An 18,782-nucleotide genomic window follows, 5' to 3' on the forward strand; every position below is an offset into this window, starting at 1 on the left:
ATATAATATGAGTGATAGATTACCTTCTTTCGAATATTCCCAAGAGATACTACATGATACAACTCCAACACAGAACCCAGACTATCTACAAACAGATGCTGATCAGAACCAGAAGTTAGGTGTATGTAAATCAGGGATGCAGTCAGGGTTACTGAGCAATGCCAGCTGCTTTGCATTCATTTCAACTGGCCAGGATGAACATACTTCTGCTCTAGTGGAAACTCATCTTTATTTTTTTTTTTAAAGATTTTATTTATTTATTTGACAGACAGAGATCACAAGTAGGCAGAGAGGCAGGCAGAGAGAGAGGAGGAAGCAGGCTCCCTGCCAGGCAGAGAGCCCTGATGTGGGGCTCGATCCCAGGACCCTGGGATCATGACCTGAGCAGAAGGCAGAGGCTTTAACCCATTGAGCCACCCAGGCGCCCCTGGAAATTCATCTTTATTTCTAACTATAACTCACTTGTTTTCTGTTTCCAAACAAACTCTTTTCAAACCACTTACAATTAGCAGAGAATAGGGGAAGGTTCTCCTGCAGTAGAATGATTATGTTTTTGAAGAGGCTGAGTTACTTGGAACAGTTTGCTTTTATTTTGTCAAAACACACGACCATCCCTGTGGTCCATGGTCCATCTCAGTAAGTACAAAAACTTTCCTCAGAGACAATTTTTTTGTTTGTTTTTTGCTTCTTTTAAGGATTTAATGTTTGATTTAAGTAATGAAACTTCTCTTCAGGCATTTAAATATATTTTAAAGTAAAATATGAAGTTGTATATAACTTTTTCATAATATTGAAAGTATTAAGTATTACAGGATAGGAATAGACATGAAAACATTTTAGAAACTGAGTAACTGAATCTTTGCTCTGGTGCAGGAAGAACTTGGTTCCTGCCAGATTATCTCACTGGCACATCCTAACTGACATGCACGTGTTGTTATGACTGTTTAGTGCAAGGGACGATTTGGGGAGAGTAGAGGCCAAGGGGTAAAGAGTCTGTCTTTACTGTAATGGTGTCTAGACAGGGCTACCTGGAATCTTAATCATATTATAACCATATAATTTTTAAAAGCAAGAAATAGCTGTTAGAAAAAAAGAAGTGACAGAAGGCGAAGAGTGTTTTTTCTGTCTCAGATCAATACTGAATGAGGCAAGGGGATTTTGTAGGGCTATTACTTTCACTTTTCATATTAAGGCTACGGAAACATGTGCAAGAAAGTAGTGAGCCTGTCCTAATGGGAATATGGCAATGAAACCCCACCTGTACAGGACTCCACAAATGAGGCGGTACAGGGCACAAGTAAGAAGCGCCCTCCCTGTTCTCAAAGAGCTACAGCACCGAGGGAGGACGTTCTTCCACCTTCTACCCTGTGCTGTAGATAGAAACACAGGTCATCGCTCCTCTTGGTAGCTGCAGCTAGATTCCCTGTGTCTGGATGAGGCTGTGATGACCACCAGCGGGGGAGGGGGGGTGTCTGCTTGCTCCCACCTCCCACTCTCTCTACCCCTCCTACAGATTTGCAATTACTTTTTGAAAAACAAACTGGATAATCTTTACCTCTAGGGATGGATGGCAATATTGCCAATGCAAGAGAGAATAAGCACATAAATTATAGTCAGCCTGCTCTCAGAGCTTCACTCTCAGTGGCATTCTTAATTTAGAAGAACAAACACAGCCACTGAAAATAAAACAGTCAGACCTTGGTTATTTATGCCAAAATAAAAAGAATCTAGGTACAAAATCTTTGGAGTCTAACAAAAAAACCCAAAATGGATTGATGTGAGTTTTGTTGCTTTTTCACCTAATCTTTGGGCCTGACATGGGGAAAAAAAAGAGCCTTTAAAAACTGTAGCCCCAGATGGTAGAAAGAAAGGGAACGGGCTAAGCAATCCCCCAGTGACTGAGAAGCGCTGTAATAATAAATTTTATACCTAGTCCAGTGAGTCCGAGGCCTGCCGAAGCTAAGATGTCCAGGCTGGGACATGCCAGGCCGGCAGGGCACGATGCTGGGGACGGGCTGGTTGCTATGGTAACCCCACTGCTTTCAAGTCCGAGGAGACATTTCCTTGCTTCATACATATTTAAGGCATTTCTCTCAACACTTTTCACAATCACAGACTATGAAAACACATAATGGGAAAGAAAAAGGTGACATGCGAGTAGTCTACAATGAACTGGGGAGGTGGGTGAGAAATGAATATGGTAATAAGGATTCCAGGAAGAAATATATTGATGCGGTTTTAAAATCAACTGAAAAATTCTAACCACTTATTTCTTAAGTTTGCTCCTTGTGGTAAAACCATAAAGGGTTAGTTATAATTTTCTGGGTGTGTCCTGTGTTCCAGGCACTGGGGTAGAAGCTGTACATAAATCTTGATGCTTGCCAGAAACCTTCTGGATGGGAATTGTGATTCACATTCAGGGAGGATAAGGGTCCTACCCATGGTCACAGCTGGGCAGGGGCAGCAAGAGGACTGGACCTCAGGTGGTCTGCCTGTACAGCCCATTCCCTTGGCATCCTCGCGCTGTTACATTAAAGCTTTCTCCCTTTGATCACATTTTTACAAAACAACTCAAACTTGTCACCATATATAGACTGCATAGTAACAGTCACTTACGTTTGACATTTATAGCCTACTAGTTAACTAATAGACCTTGAGGTACCCCTGTTCCTCACAGATGGCATATCAATGGCAAAGCTTATGGTAAAACAAACTTCTAAACAGTAATTTTTTTTTTCCTCAATGGACTCCTCTAGAAAATTGGAAGTGTGAACTCAAGAGGAGAGCCTCAATGGGCAATAAAGAAAATTTGTGACTGAAAAAGCAGTTAAAGCAGTACTCAGCATCCGGGTCAGGCAGACAGAACTAAATGGCCCTGGGATGCAACGAGGCTCTAGAATTCTCACTTTTCATCTATAGCCCCCTGACTTGGCTCATTTAGTACTGAACTCCAGAAGATCCTGTTGTGCCTGACACTCTTCACATGCACAAAGTCTCTTCTGGCTGTATCTTCCAGTCTTGGAAGTCACTGTGTCTGCAGTGACTCCAGTCAACTCAAATTAGTTAAGCATGACACTTCAGGACACATAAAATTAATGTCCTGTTCTCTAACTTTAAACTCATTTTATCACTTAGAAACAAACCTCTCTTTTTCTTTTAAAGTTTTCTTTTGATGAAGGCACAATTGTTTTTCTTAAGTTGGACACTGAATACCATGATATTTATATCTATAAAAATCGTCTGTGATATACCTTACACCATGATACATATATAATAAGATTTATAGAAATTAAAAAATGAAAGCACAAATGTTTGGGGTTTTACCTACTAGAATAAAAAGATACATTAATGTTATTACTCAGTACATGTTATTATGCGACTTGCTTCTTTTATTCCACACCATTCTTGTCCTTTGACTCTGGTACATAGGTCTCCTCAGGGTGTCTAACTGGGTGTACAATGCCGGCGGGCAGGAGGATATCAGTATTTTCAGTGTGATTAGAAGGTCCCAAATTGCTCCTCAGAGTGGCTATGCCAATTTGCCTCTTCTCTCACATTCTCACTAGCATTTACTATCATCAAGTTTCTCCCATTAAATTTTGACTATACATGGAATTACTGAAATTTTGTAACATGTTAGAGAAGTTCCAAGAAGACTGAATGGAGGACACATCATTATTTACTTTTGATTATCATTATTAGTTTATTATTTATTAAAGAGAATGAACACCTATTCTTTAAATCTCCAGGGCTAGCAGAGTGGCTCGCAAAGAGTATGTAAATTAAATATTTTAAAAATTACATTGGATATGTACACATACACATTTAAGACAATGTTTAGCCTTATCAACTCTCTGATAACTTAATAAAGCTGAAAGTTACCACGTCTTTTCTTACTCATATGTTTGTAAGAAATAATGGTCATTAAAAATAAACTCCAAAACCAACACAAAAAGAAAAATGATGATCAAAAATGAATGTTTTTACTAACTTATATATTTAAATAACAAAGTATAATATATAATGACATATATATTACATAGAATATTTAATTCCATATATATGAAAATATACATGTATATGAAAATAAAAAAGTAATCTAGAATGGGATAGGATATGTGGTCTTCTGGGCCCAGATCTGAACCAACCTTGCTTGGTTGTTTCGGCTTTGGTTTAATACTGATGAAGACATCGAGCTGTTCCATCAACTGAGCAATGAACTGTGGATCAACTTCAATTTCTTCCTTCATATCAAACATCAGCACAAGGGGAAGACAACCCTAAGAAATGTCACAGTAGAAAGTGCAGGAGGTAAAATGTTACTCATTTAAACATCTGATAATATAACATGCCTACAAATAATGCAATATTCTATGGGCTGAAAGAGTAAACCAAAGTATTAAAGCTCAATCACATGCTTTCACAAAGCTTAGGGAATTCGTGTGGAAATAATGCTGAGGGCACAAACTATTTTTGAATGACAAAATTATATGTGTCTGAAGTTTCTGTTATTGGCCCTGAGTTTTTTACCCACTTTCCACCTTGGAAAATTCATCCATTCTCTGACTTCCATTTTGTTAGTGATGCCAGAAACTAGACACTGAACCACATCAAGGGGACTAATCCTGTGCTTTTGCTCAAAGACTTAAAGTACTGGCTTTTATTGTCTTCTGAATGAAATCTAACCATGTTTCAGCATTTCAAGATCTCCACATTTTGACACAGCTTTGCTTGTAAAATCATAGGCCTGTATGTTCATACATCTGCCCCTTCCTCCAGGCTAGACCAGCCTCCTATTTTTCAAATGGATTCTATACTTTGGTCTCAATTCATCCAAAGGCTTCTTCACCAACTGAAGACCTACCTCTCTTCTGGTGCAGCTCCAACCTTACCTCCTTCCTGGAGTAAAGTGCTACTACTGTTTCTTCTTTTAGCTTTCTTACTTTTTAGCTCTGCTGAGGTCCGCACTTGTTTTTTCTCTGATGCTTTCTTCCCGGCCCTGAATCTACTAACTATAGGAATCTCATACTTGATTCCCAAGACACTCAGTGCTAGCCCAACTGCTGGGTTCTGTACATAAGTATTGGCAGAAGTAATAGTCAAATACACTGGAATTAAAAGAAATCATGGTGTTCCATTTTCCTTACGGATAAAAGTAATTTCTGTATTTAAAATGTATGTTAAGGCCTTTCATTTCCTTTAGAGATTTATTTATTTATTTGAGAGAGAGACAGTACACATACATGTCTTGGGGGAAGGGTAGAGGGAGAAAACTCAAGCAGACTCTGTGCTGAGTGTGGAGCCCAATGTGCGGTTTGAGATCATGACCCAGAGATCATGACCTGACTGAAATCAAGAGTCAGACGCTTAACCAACGGAGTCACCCAGATGCCCCTAGGTTAAAGCCTATTAATTTATCCCTTCTTCCTCCCTTCTTTTATTTATTTTTTTAAAGATTTATTTATTTATTTATTTATTTGACAGACAGAGATCACAAGTAGGCAGAGAGGCAGGCAGACAAATAGAGGGGAAGCAGGCTCTCTGCTGAGCAGAGAGCCCGATGCGGGGCTCGATCCCAGAACCCTGAGATCATGACCTGAGCTGAAGGCAGAGGCTTTAACCCACTGAGCCACCTAGGCACCCACTCTCTTCTTTTAATATTGTACAAAACTGTATCTCATTGCATACTTATATTTTTGGTAGGTATGATCAAAGTATGAATATGAATTCCTAACTATACAGAATGCTTGAAAAAGTTCACTTAAAATAATACCTAAAGAAAAAAAAACAGAAAAAAGAAAGTTATGAAGAGCAATCATAATCATCTTTGGACACGAATATGCTACCTAACTAGTGGTATATTAAAAGTATCCTTATGTGATGCCCGGGTGGCTTGGTCAGTTAAGCCGCTGCCTTCGGTTCAGGTCATAATCCCAGGATCCTGGGATCCAGCCCCACATCCAGGTCTCTGCTCAGTGGCGAGCCTGTTTCTCCCTCTGCCTGCTGCTCTTCCTGCTTGTGTGCTCTCTCTCTCTCTCCATCAAATAAATAAGTAAAACCTTAAAAAAATTAAAAAAAAAAAAGTATCTTTATAAATTAAGCTTGGCTAAAAAAATCATTCACAACAAAATAATTATATATTACAATCCTTAAAGATTATAACAAGTTCTTATCTTTTGGATTTTCTGGGGTCCCTGGGTGGCTCAGTTAGTTAAGCATTGGACTCTTCATGATCTCAGAGTCCTGGCATCCAGGACTCCAGAGTCTGCTTAAGATTCTCTCTCTGCTTATCCTACTGCCACTCCCCTCCCTGCTTATGCTCCTCTCTTAAAAAGCAAAAACTGGACTTTCTGAAAGTTTCTCAAAAACAAATTCTGCAAGTTATTATTAGTAAAGACCACGCCCAAGGCTTACTGTTTCAAATGTCACTAAAGGTCAATTTCTTGAACAGGAGAATACAGTGGTATTTTTAATAAGATAATTGCAAGTCCACATTATGTCAGTCAATCCATTTTGTTAACTATGTATCAACCTATACACTGTGGTGCTGTTGTTTGTTTTTTTATTTCTTTTCAGTGTACCAGAATTCATTGTTTTTGCACCACACCCAGGGCTTCATGCAATACATGCTTTTAAATGAATATAGGAAGGACTGTGGGAAGAACCAAGATGCTCTTCAATGAACAAATGGATAAAGATGATATGGGCCATATATACTATGCCTCCATCAGAAAGGATGAATACCCAACTTTTGTATCAACAAGGACGGGACTGGAAGAGATTATGCTGAGTGAAATAAGTCAAGCAGAGAGAGTCAATTATCATATGGTTTCACTTACTTGTGGAGCATAGGGAATAACCGAGGACATGGCAGATGGAGAGAAGTGAATTGGGGGAAATCAGAGAGGGAGACAAATCATGACAGACTATGGACTCTGAGAAACAAACTGAGGGTTTTGGAGCGGGGAGTTGGGTGAGCCTGGTGGTGGGTATTATGGAGGGCACATATTGTATGGAGCACTGGGTGCATAAGCAATGAATTCTGGAATATTGAAAAGAAATTAAAAAAAAAAGAAATACTGCACATTTTAAATAGGAAGCAGTAATGAATTATATAATGACTATTTACTTCAATGCATTAAGACAAATATGTGGCTTAAATACCATTTTTTAAATTGTATCAGAGATCTGAGAAATGTTCACATGTTTCATGCTACCAAAATTTATATTTTTGAGGGTAAAAGGTATTTTTACTTTTCTGTTTAAATAGACTTTCTTTGTCAAATGCAGACAAATACTACATGTCAGGAGAAAATAATCACCCTGCATGAAATACAGTGCATTATTTTTTTTTTTTAAAGATTTTATTTATTTATTTGACAGACAGAGATCACAAGCAGGCAGAGAGGCAGGCAGAGAGAGAGAGGAGGAAGCAGGCTCCCCGCTGAGCAGAGAGCCCGATACGGGGCTCGATCCCAGGACCCTGAGATCATGACCTGAGCTGAAGGCAGCGGCTTAACCCACTGAGCCACCCAGGCGCCCCAATACAGTGCATTATTTCATTGTATACTCTTCTGTGTTTAGTTTAAGTTTAAAAAAAGTACAGCAAAGAAATTACTCACCTATGTAATGAAATTGAGCCTGTAAGGGATTACATACTTTATTCTTATTTTACTTCCTTTTAGCAAGAAATTTATTTGAGAAGGCTTCCAAAGTGTTTTCATAAATACCACAGTAGTAAGGTGTGTGTAGCCACATACACTGTACCCAAATAAGTAAATAAAATAAAATGAAATTGTAACACTAATTTCAGTAAACCTACCATGAGATATTGCCTTGCAAGACAGACAGACTCAATGGTGCCCTGGAGGTAGACGGTGGATTTCTTTTGTGGATTACTGGGGTCAGGAAAGTGGATCTGAGCACCTGTTCTTTGCATGATATGTTTGATGTTGCTTCCATTTCGACCCATCATAAAGAGATGATGTTGAGCTGCAATGTCTAGTTGTGTGCTCACGGGAATAGCTGATGCTAGGCTCCCAGCGAGATGTTCCAACAGCATGGCAGTTCCTTCCTACGAGAGAAGAGTAGGAAAGAAATAATCCTATAGAATAACTATCCACATACAAGAAAAGACTCTAGTGCACTTCTACTAACTATGGATAGACTCAACACATTCTATAAACCAAAATGCAATTCGAGGGAAAATTCTGGAAAATGAATTAATTTAAAATCCTTTAAAAAATAAAATTTGCTTTGGGGCACTGGGTGGCTCAGATGTTTAAGTGTCTGCCTTTGGCTCAGGTCATGACCGCAGGGTCCTGGGATGGAGCCCTGCATCAGGCTCCTTGTTCTGTAGAGAGTCTGTTTCTCCCTCTCCCTCTGCCCTTTCCCCTCGCCGCTCATAGTCACTTTATCTCTCACTCAATAAAATCTAAAAAAAATAAAAATAAAACTTGCATCATTTGTACACTTAGGATGTTATAATTATCTCAATTACTTACCTTCACAGCACTGGTGTTATTCTGAGACCCTCGTACTATCACAGTAGCACCATACATTCGAGAACGCTGCTTAAATGACACCGAAATGTTGTACGTTTGTGATATGTGCTGAATCGAGGGGGAGTTAGGATCGGGAACTGGTTGAAGAATCCCAGCGATTGGCAGCTCAAACATCAGCACCAAAGGAAGCAGCTCCTAAATGAAAGTATGAGAGCCCAAGCAGACAGCTGAATCACCACACATTTAGAGATGTGCATAACTTATTCCTTCCTTTCTGAGGATGGAATTCTAAAATGTAAATTGTTTTTATTAAATACATAAGCTTGGGTAGAGTTTGCAAAGTTTCTCAAATGAAAGGAGTCTTTTGTGAAACCTGGGCGTCTGTAACTTAAACTGCCTATGGAATTCTTCCTTGGGCCTCTTTTTCATCATTTTAAAATCATCAGAGAAACTGAGTCAGGTGCAATCTGGAATCTCTCTAAGAAATATCTTCAACACATTCAAACAACTTTTGTCACTATTTCCAAACTACTGAACATACGATTTGGCTATAAACTCATACATGAAGATATTTTTATTGCCTTATGATGGAACCATTGCTGACACTGATTTACAGTATTAAAGTAATAAACAGTTACCCGAATTCGAACTCGGGCAGATTCTACTCCTGCTGGTTGTCCTGCTATAGATACCTGCAAAAGTAGAAAATACAAAGTTAGATTTTAATCGAGCCCACATCTGCTTTTCCAGTCCATCCACACCCTTGCCATTCAAAATGTCATCCAGGAAAGAACAGCATTGCCCTTCACTGGGAGCTTGTTAAAAATGAAGGATCTCGGGGCGCCTGGGTGGCTCAGTGGGTTAAGCCGCTGCCTTCGGCTCAGGTCATGATCCCAGGGTCCTGGGATCGAGCCCCGCATCGGGCTCTCTGCTCAGCCGGGAGCCTGCTTCCTTCTCTCTCTCTCTGCTTGCCTCTCTGCCTACTTGTGATCTCTCTCTGTCAAATAAATAAATAAAATCTTTAAAAAAAAAAAAAAAGAAGGATCTCAGTCCTACTTAATCCTAATTTGCATTTTAATGAGCTCCTTTGCTGACTGGTGTCATTTGATTTACATCAACCCCTGGACTTAGCTAAAACTTCACAGTCCCCATCATGCCATCCTGTCCACTTTATCATTTCTCTGGTTCACTGTATTTTTTACCTTTTATTTAATCTTCTGCATACTGTATATCAGGTCTGTACTCTACATTACTGTACAATGTTATTGCTGCCGTTAGTACTCAAAATATTGAACTACTTTATGCTAGGTGGTAAAAAATAATTATTGCTCCAACACTACCTCCAGCTCTCTCCCGGGATCCCCTGAACTTTCCCATGATCCATCAACTAAAGAATTCACCTTGCATGAGGGTAAAGGCATGGGGCTCTAGGGCACTGTTCCTAATAGACCATGCCCCATGCCATACCAATTGTCAAATATTTTGAATACTGCCATTGCTTTCTATCTTCCTTATTTATGTCACTGTCACATTTGTCCCCACAGAGAAAAGACTGTAACCTTATTCATCTTTGTGGCTGACAGTTTCTAGAACTGTGATTAGAGAAGAAACTTCCAAATAGCACAAATAATACTATCCAATCTTCACATACTGAAAGTGTACGGACAGGTGAGTTTCATTTGTTTTCAAACACAAAAACTAGAAAGAACGTGTATAAACTAAAGAGATACATAATTCAGTCAATGTGAGGAAGATGGGCACCCGGGCACTGCCTCTGAGAAGGTGATGTGGTGCACCCTGGAGAACCATGTGTGTGAGGCTACAGACAGAATCCCCACAGTGGACGCGTGCTCGGAGTAGGCAGAGTTCCAGGTCCTTTCCTCACATTATGCTCTCTGGGCCTTGTCTCAGAGACTTCACTTTACGTTGCCATCACATTTACGCTGCTCCCGCCCTTCTACAACCACTCAGAGATGAAAAGTTTATAGTTACCTACGCATCATCTCTTAAAAACAGTAGAGCACCTTCAGTCTCCTTAAAAAGGGGCCATATATATTTTTTTTAATTTTTATTTTTTGAGTATAGTTGACACATAATGTTACATCAGTTTCAAGTGATTTTAATGATTGGACAAGTTTAGAAGTTATGCTATGTTCACCATAGCTATCACAATACCACTGGCTATATTCTCTATGCTGTGCCTTTTATTCCCATGACTTACTCATTCCATAACTGGGAGCCTGTACCTCTTACTCCCATTGTTGCCCATCTCCCCTCTACCATCTCCTCTGGGAACCATCAGTTTGTTCTCTACATTTACAGATCTGTTTCTGCCTTTTGTTTATTCATTTGTTTTGTTTTGTTTTTTAGATTCCACATATTCACAAGATCTTATGGTATGTCTGTGGTTATTTTTGTGCTTCTGTCTCCCAAAAAAGATATGCATATGGAAAATTAAAGCTTTAATTCATGCAAAAAGACAAAGCACCTGGTTGCTTTTTTCTGCTTGGTTATTCCTGTTGGAATCTGGAAAGTGGATGTGGCATCCTGTTTCTTCCATCACTTTTTTAATATTGTTGCCACCTTTGCCGATTACATGGGAATGTTCTGTATGTGAAACATCCATCTTCAAGGTGACTCGATTACTCTATACGGAAATAAGGTATTAATTCTTGATGCATGAATAAAGAACAATTCCTTAAAACACTTTTTCTCCAAGGGAAGAGTACTAACAAAAAGTGACCCGACGGGAAACACTATAGATTTCTTGGTAGTACCATCTTAATCTATAAATGTATATTTCCTATTTCTCTTTGGCTGTAAAAAAAAAATTCTCATCTTAAGACAGATCTGTCAGAATAAATTGAAAGATAACCCCTTTACCAAGATAACTTTTTGGAAAGCAGCATTTAAATAAAGTCAGGCATAATTACAAATAAATTATTCAGTTTTTTCTTTAACAGAGATTATTCATGAAACATTTAATTCAAATAACAAAAAAATAAAAATAATTACAAGACTGCATATATATAGGTTAGTAGGAGTGTTGAACTATGACAGAAACAATAAAAATAAAACTCAAAACTGAATAGGAAAGTATCTGTAAATGTTGTTTTCACAATTTGTCTATTACTGTAGGTCAAACTTCACAGAGCAGACCTGTTATTCTCAGTGATAGGAAGAATGAGGAAGGGCCAACAATGCACAGAGCTCCAGAAGTAACATGGTTTACTTAAACCAAAACAAAGTATAAGATTAGTTATAATAAAGCAAAACATAAAATTCGAAGACATAATGAATAACTGTGATCATATTAGAATCTGTGTACTTAATTTTGGGAAATTCGGTATTATAAAATGAGAAAGACATGAAATATTTTCTCATTTGTAAGACTGATGTAAAGATTCTTCAATGCTCAGAAACTAAAATTAGAAAGTCAAAATACAACAAGATGTTAAAAATATCAATGGTTTTTACATAGCCTTAATTTAAAAATTTTAAACATATCCATTAAACACTTTGATTTTTAAATTTAGTTCTTTTAGTTTAACATTTGAAATTCAGGAAATCAATATTCTTCCTGGGAAAAGATTCTAGAATATTTAATAATTGTAAGGCAAATAAGTCTTAAAAATAAAAAAGAGGAAGAAAAGAAAAAAAAAAAGGAAGAGATCAGAAACCATTTCAGTGAAATACCAAGTGGCAAAACATAGTGGTTAAGAACCAGACAGCCTGGATTTAAATCCCACCTCTTTGTTTATTAGCAACTGGATTCTGGGCAAACTCCCTAATATCTCTGTGCTGAGTTAGTTATGAACATTAAACAAGTTAATATTTGTAAGATGCTTATTAGCAAAGTGTCTGCCACATAGTATATGATTTAGAAGAGTTTACTAGAATAAATTCTCACAAATCAGTATACATTTTTACACAATTATATTTCCCTATTATCTAGCTTATACCTGCAGAAAGAGAAAGAACTTATAAGACAAAGTTGTCAAGTTTCACGCACATAGGCGATCATTCTGGCATCATAAAGGCAAATATGATAATTCTTCTAAACTTCATCACTTGCCCTATACTAATCAGCATCATTGTCTATTTCTGAAGATGACATATACATACAAACACATACATATGTACTTATATGTACGTACATACACACGTGTGTGTGTGTGAGTATGTATATATAATATTATTCATTTACCTAGCTTGAGAACCTATTCAAATTTTAAACAGAACTTTACATCCATTGTAGAATCACACATGCTTATTTTAAAACCCACCATTACTTTCTCCTGGTTTTTCTTCTCCAAATGGTTCTTTTCATAATAGCATGAAGTAGCCCTTGCAGAGACAAGGTTCTGACATCTGAGTGTCCTTAACATTCACTTACTTTTGTGTCTAAGACAGACATGATCATTTCCTTGGCCTCCTTAACATCTTCTTTCTTTCCAGAAACCTTAATATGGGGATCTATAAGAAACCAAAAACAAAGAGCCCATATAAACCCCCAAACTCTTTGTTTTAAAATTGATGTTACAATATAAGAAAAGAGATTCATAAGAAATTCAAGATTTAATTCATTCTAGGTGTGTTAACATTGTAATCAAAACAGGAATATGGAAAATCCCCAAGTTGTATATTTTTCTATGTGGACTTTTTTCCTTCTGAAAGCTGGCTAAACTATTGAACTGCAAAATAAGTTTATCACATAATTATTTTTTAAACAAGTAAAGAATTTATAAATTCAATTTATTACTTACTACATTCTTGCTACATTCCAAGCCCTGATCTAAGGCTTTAAGAGTATTAACTCAATTAATCTACCCCACAGCTTTGTAAGGTTCTTTTCCTGAGGAAATTAAGGCACAGAGCAGTTTAGTAACTTGCCCTACGAAAACCACTAAGAGACTCATTCATTACAATCCAACGTCTTCCAACTCTGGATTCACACTTTTACACTACGTGATAATCTAATTCAGAATTTATCTTTACACACCAAGATTAATATAATAAAACATAATGATTCAGCAGTATTTATTTAGAATTAGTGTTACATGACTACTATATGTATTAGTATATATTATTGATTACTGCCACAGACTGTTACAAAGGAAAACATTCATTCATTCAGCAAGTACTTTCTGAACCTCGACTATGTACCAGGCACTATTCCAGGGGCTGGAGGATATATTAGTAAAGAAAAAGACACTTGTCCGCATGCAGCTTACAGTCTTATATACAGGGAGAAAAAAATGAATCAAATAAATTATCTAATGTATTAGAATATAACTTGGGAGAAGGAGAACAAGAGAGAAGGGTGAAGAGTACCAACTGTGGGAAGGGGGTCAGCGCATCCGGCCTCACTGAGAAAGTGAGGTCTGAGTAAAAGCTTGAAGGAGGTGAGGCAGTTCGCCAAGCTGGAATCTTCACAAGGAGGGAAACACCAGAGCCAAAACTCTGGGTGAGGATGTGTCTCTTCAGCTCTCTCTTTTGTCAGGTTTCCAAGTCTCCCCTGCAACAGGGTGTTCTGTTACCCCATGGGTTGGCATGACAGAGACCAAGACCATTTGGGGGGAAGCCAGAAGTTCTCTACCATTAGACTAAAGTGATAAGGCTGAAGAGCAGAGAGGGCATCATCATCACCATCACTAGTGATGTCAACCTCACTGACCCCCTACAGCACACCTTCTCTGCTGAGTCCTTCCTACTCGGAACTACACTTCAGATCAGCAACGGGGTCCGGAGATGTTTGCTGAGCATTTTCTACAATTAACAAGCAGTTCCAACTGAGTCCTTCCAAACCATCACTTCTCTAGGATAAGAAAAGAGAACCACCTGGTGGGAATTTTATCAAATTCCACATACTTCCTGATACTGTGACTTCCGTATCCCCATCCAACAGTCCATTTGAAAATCAATGCCATGATGAGCAGGTCATATTCATAAGGTAAAAATGAGCAATGAATAGAGAGAGGAAGGAAGGGAGGGGAAGCTGGAGGGAGGGAGGGAAGAAATCCTGCACTAAAGCTACAGGATCTTAAGACCAGGACAGAGCAATCACAGTCAACAACAGTGCACCACCAAGTTTCAGAGCTCAGGAATGCCTCTGGCCTCCTGCGGGGACATCCCAACAGCTGTGCTTAATTTGAGTCAGCTGTCACCTCTAGCCACCCGCGCTACCTCCCCCTTCCCAGACTATCTCCTGGGAGCTGCCCTAGGCCTTAGACTCTTCTCCTTACCCTGTTCTTTAATCCTTCCTCTGATGCCTGCCATGTCACAGGGACACTATGAAGATGAAAGATCTAAGGATTGGTTTAAACCTTCTAAAACGTTTAAGTGTCAGGTATTATAAGGTCACGGGCCTAAAAGTGGGGCAAAACGGATGTCAAACAAGCTGAAGTCAGTATGGCATCATGTTCACATTGCTTACTCTTTAGTGTATCTTAACAGGAACCACGTTTTCTCTGTAGGATTCTCACCAACTTTAACATACTTATGTAAACAAAGCATTTTCTTCAGTGATTCTTATTATATCCATTATAGCTCCTCTAGGAAATATTCACATTATAAGCTATCTACATTCAAAATTTTGATCCCAGCTATCTTTGACTTTGATTTTAATTACCGTCGGCTGACTCTGATGTTTATCTCCATTGAAAATGCTTACTACTGGGGGATAAGGACCTGGCATTTCTCAAAATACACCTGATTGCATTCAATTGTAGCATTTGTTAAAATGTACATTCCTGGGTCTTCAGGATCCAGTAATTTGGCATTTTGTTTGTTTCCCAAGTTATTTTTCAATCATGTGTAGCACAGAACAGATAAAACCACATAAAAATATAAATGTAGTATCTTATGTATCAGCGAAGAATATATAACATAAAATGGTTCTACAGGAGAAAAATGTATTTTCTTACAAAATAAATTAACAGTTAAGTACTGAGTGGTATGCTAATATGAAAACCTATTACTTGTACAGGTTGGATAATCACAATAAAATTCCTATGCACCTGTAGAGGGACAAGAAGCCTCAGATCCAATTTATTAGAGAATTTTATTTTCTACCATCTCTGTATCAACAGAACAATAAAATGAAAAGCAAACACCTCAACGGAAAATACATTTTGTTTCAAAGCGAAAGAGCACCATCTAGTGACCTAAAATTATAAATTACCAAGGGACATAGAGATTTACACACAACACACAGTCTCCAGGACCTAAATCAGCACTTGTTTGGAAAATGGTTCTTTAAATAATCAAGTCTCATAAACAGTCATGAGAAAATCAATCAAGAGAAAAACAATCATGACAATATTCTGGTTTAGACTGCTAAAGTGGCCAATAATAGTGTCTTCCTCATGCCCTCCTGTACATATCTTGCTTAGAAGATATGTACAGGATGTGAACTCTTATTCAGGGCTGGACTTATTGTGCTTATTTCAAATCCTGAAGTTCAGTTCTCTGTATTCAATGAATGTTCTCTTTCACAGTTTAAATGTATCCTTGAAAGGGGCTGAGGTTTTACTCAGACCTATTCTGGAACTACTTGATGGAGAAAAGTTACAGGATTAGCTCTATTAACGAACATAAAAGAATGGGCCAGCTATGAAGATAGTAGGAAGACGGCAGAGTAATAGGGAATGAGTGTAAAATCTCCCCTGACTCAAAATAATTGCTCTGAAGGACAACTCCAATTTGGGCCACGAAAGTTTTGAGATATTTGCCTAAAAATAATATTCACTGCTTTATAATCAACCCTCAAGCTCTCTAAATATGAGGATTGTCTTAATTGGTTTTATAACTTCACAGCACCAAACAAGTAACAGATACTCATTAAACAGTAGATGAATGGACTGAAGGAGCCCTTATTTTTGGAAATGGCTTCCTAGACGGAGGAGATAGAAATTCATGGGAAGAGACTAAACTTCATATCTAAGGTGATCAGAGGTCCTGTGCATCCCAGAACCATTTTGACTTCAAATATTTTTATCTCAGTACCTCTATAAAAATAGAGAGAACTCTCAGATGTCCATCCAGAATTTTGGTTTTTAGATTCCTGCCCCATCAATCTGTTTACACTTCTGTGGTGTAATCCCATGGAAGAGAGGAAGACCAAATGGTGTTGCAACCTTCAATAAGTTATATGAAGTTGTATGGACATGGGTAAAAAATGGGTATTTTTTTACATGTATGCTGCAAAAGAGCTAAACCTTTGAGCAAAAAAGGCTTTTATGACTTCCATATGGAAATTCATAAGGAGTTGATAAGGCAACAACTGTTTTATAAGAATACATGCTAAAAACCATATTTTCAGTAAATATATATATTTTATATTTTAATATATATATCCCATATATATATGTATATATGGGATGTTTATATGAGCTTAAGTGAGGTTTAGTTATGATTTTTTTAAAGATTTAGCTCTTGGTACTCTGGTTGCACTCTCTGATTTCCCACACTTGGAAATATTCCCATTCCTGGAAACATTAGTAAAAAATTGTATTGCATTTTCCTTCTCTCCTCAAGCTTAAACTTCCTTTCATTTATTCTTATTCCAGAGCAAAATGTATAGAACAGATTTATGTCAGCTTTATCATTGTATTTATTATGCTATAGAAAGTAATGGATTATTGACATATGATCAATTCAAGCCATCACTGTTTCACCAATGATCTGTTGATAGCTATTTTCCTGTCTCCATGACTGAGTATTGTTGCAAAAAGATTCAACACCAAAAAATCAAAACAATGCTTTCATTCTCAGCAGGTTCTCTGGGAGAGAGAAAACAACAGAAAATCCCTTGTTTAACTAACCTGACTCCTCCCACGCACAACACCCAAAATAAAAGACATAATATTAGTGCTGCACTTCTGTTTACAGGGGAAAAGTTCCATGTCATGGCCTGAAATCAAGATGGCTTTGGTACCTTTTATGAATGTATATAAAACTGTCAACCTGGCCTCATATCCATAAGAAGAGAGCAGTGGACAGAATTCACTTTCTTTTGGCTTGGAGCTCTCTTCACTTTTATTTCAAGTTCTTCCTAAAAAGTCTTAGCTTTTAAAACTGTCTTAGAAGAAGGACATTGGCTGGGACTGGGTCCATCACCACTGTTAGAAGTGGTCAGGGTTGATAGAGAGGCCTCTCCAACTTCCTCTAAAATTCCCTGTAACCACTGGGAATATATCCACAGCCATCAAGAAGTTAGTTCCAAAGTAGTAATGGGAATTTTTTTTTTAATTTTTTTAAATAAGAAAGACTGTGCTGTAGGGTAAGGATTTTATGAAACACAAAATATAAACCAAGACTCAGAAAAAGGCCTGGGCATCCCCTAGGTACTGGCTGACTAGGATCATATAGGGAAATGCTATGAAAAGCCAGCAGATATCAAGCAGAATGTATTAAAGGTTTTGATGACTGACTCCGCAATAGATTCCTTTCACACTGTGGGGAAAATATATAAATTCCACAATGATGATAATAAGTTCTGAATCATAAGTAAGTCATAAACAAGATCTGTCACCTTGAAAAAGTCACTGAATCTCTGGAGGAGAGTTTCTTCAATGAGGGAGTTTGGTCAGAACATCATTATACTTTCAAATAAATCCAAATGCCTTTGTTGTGAAGCAATACTATAACATTCTTAAATAAAACTAACCTCATAAATAACTTTATTTTCCAAGTTCTTGGTATTTCAAGAGCTACTTACCGAAGACATCACAGTCTAAATGTTTCCAAGAGCCTTAAACTGTAGTCAGTAAACACAAAGGTGTGAAACAGTGACCTGGCATGATGCACGACTGGCTTCAGAGACAGCAGCTTGAGCTTTCCTCTTGTTTTGCACACTCTATGAATGTGCAATTCTGCATCAACATAGATGAAATTTGGTATTCACCCTACTGGCATTTCCTGAATAATGTGCTTGTAGGCACTAAACAAATGCAGGGAAACCCGCATATGGAGATGGGAGTGTCCTTTAAACCCTATCTGAGTCATGTTGTGGTTCAAAATTAGATACCACTCAATTCACGTGCTATTTTGATCACTATTCCTTTACATTAGCAAGTCACTGCTGATCAACAAAAGTGAATTTGACTCTTGGTCATGGGGTCATGGCCCATATTTTCCTGTGAAACAAAAGTTTCCTTCTGACCTCTTGAGAAACAGACTTTCCTTCTTAAACAAAAATGTTATATCCAAGTCAAGTAACATACTGATATCACATTTTTTTTTCCCGATATCAGATTTTTAAGTGAACATATGTGC

General features: G+C 37.8%; 1 protein-coding gene across 3 annotated transcripts in view; it reads right to left on the bottom strand.

Annotated features, from left to right (window-relative positions):
• Positions 1 to 18,782, bottom strand: part of BICC1 (BicC family RNA binding protein 1) — a 271,995-nt gene that overhangs the window by 28,153 nt on the left and 225,060 nt on the right. For all 3 annotated transcript variants that reach the window (XM_059170215.1, XM_059170214.1, XM_059170216.1), the window contains exons 4-10: positions 12,901 to 12,980; positions 10,993 to 11,151; positions 9,143 to 9,196; positions 8,505 to 8,699; positions 7,823 to 8,074; positions 4,149 to 4,280; positions 1,930 to 2,116 (exon numbers count right to left, since the gene is read on the bottom strand). In XM_059170215.1, the coding sequence (XP_059026198.1) occupies positions 1,930 to 2,116; positions 4,149 to 4,280; positions 7,823 to 8,074; positions 8,505 to 8,699; positions 9,143 to 9,196; positions 10,993 to 11,151; positions 12,901 to 12,980 (1,059 nt within the window). The remainder of the gene's footprint in view (positions 1 to 1,929; positions 2,117 to 4,148; positions 4,281 to 7,822; positions 8,075 to 8,504; positions 8,700 to 9,142; positions 9,197 to 10,992; positions 11,152 to 12,900; positions 12,981 to 18,782) is intronic.

Source organism: Mustela lutreola, chromosome 4 (genome assembly GCF_030435805.1).
Source record: "Mustela lutreola isolate mMusLut2 chromosome 4, mMusLut2.pri, whole genome shotgun sequence".
Classification (NCBI taxonomy): Eukaryota; Metazoa; Chordata; class Mammalia; order Carnivora; family Mustelidae; genus Mustela; species Mustela lutreola.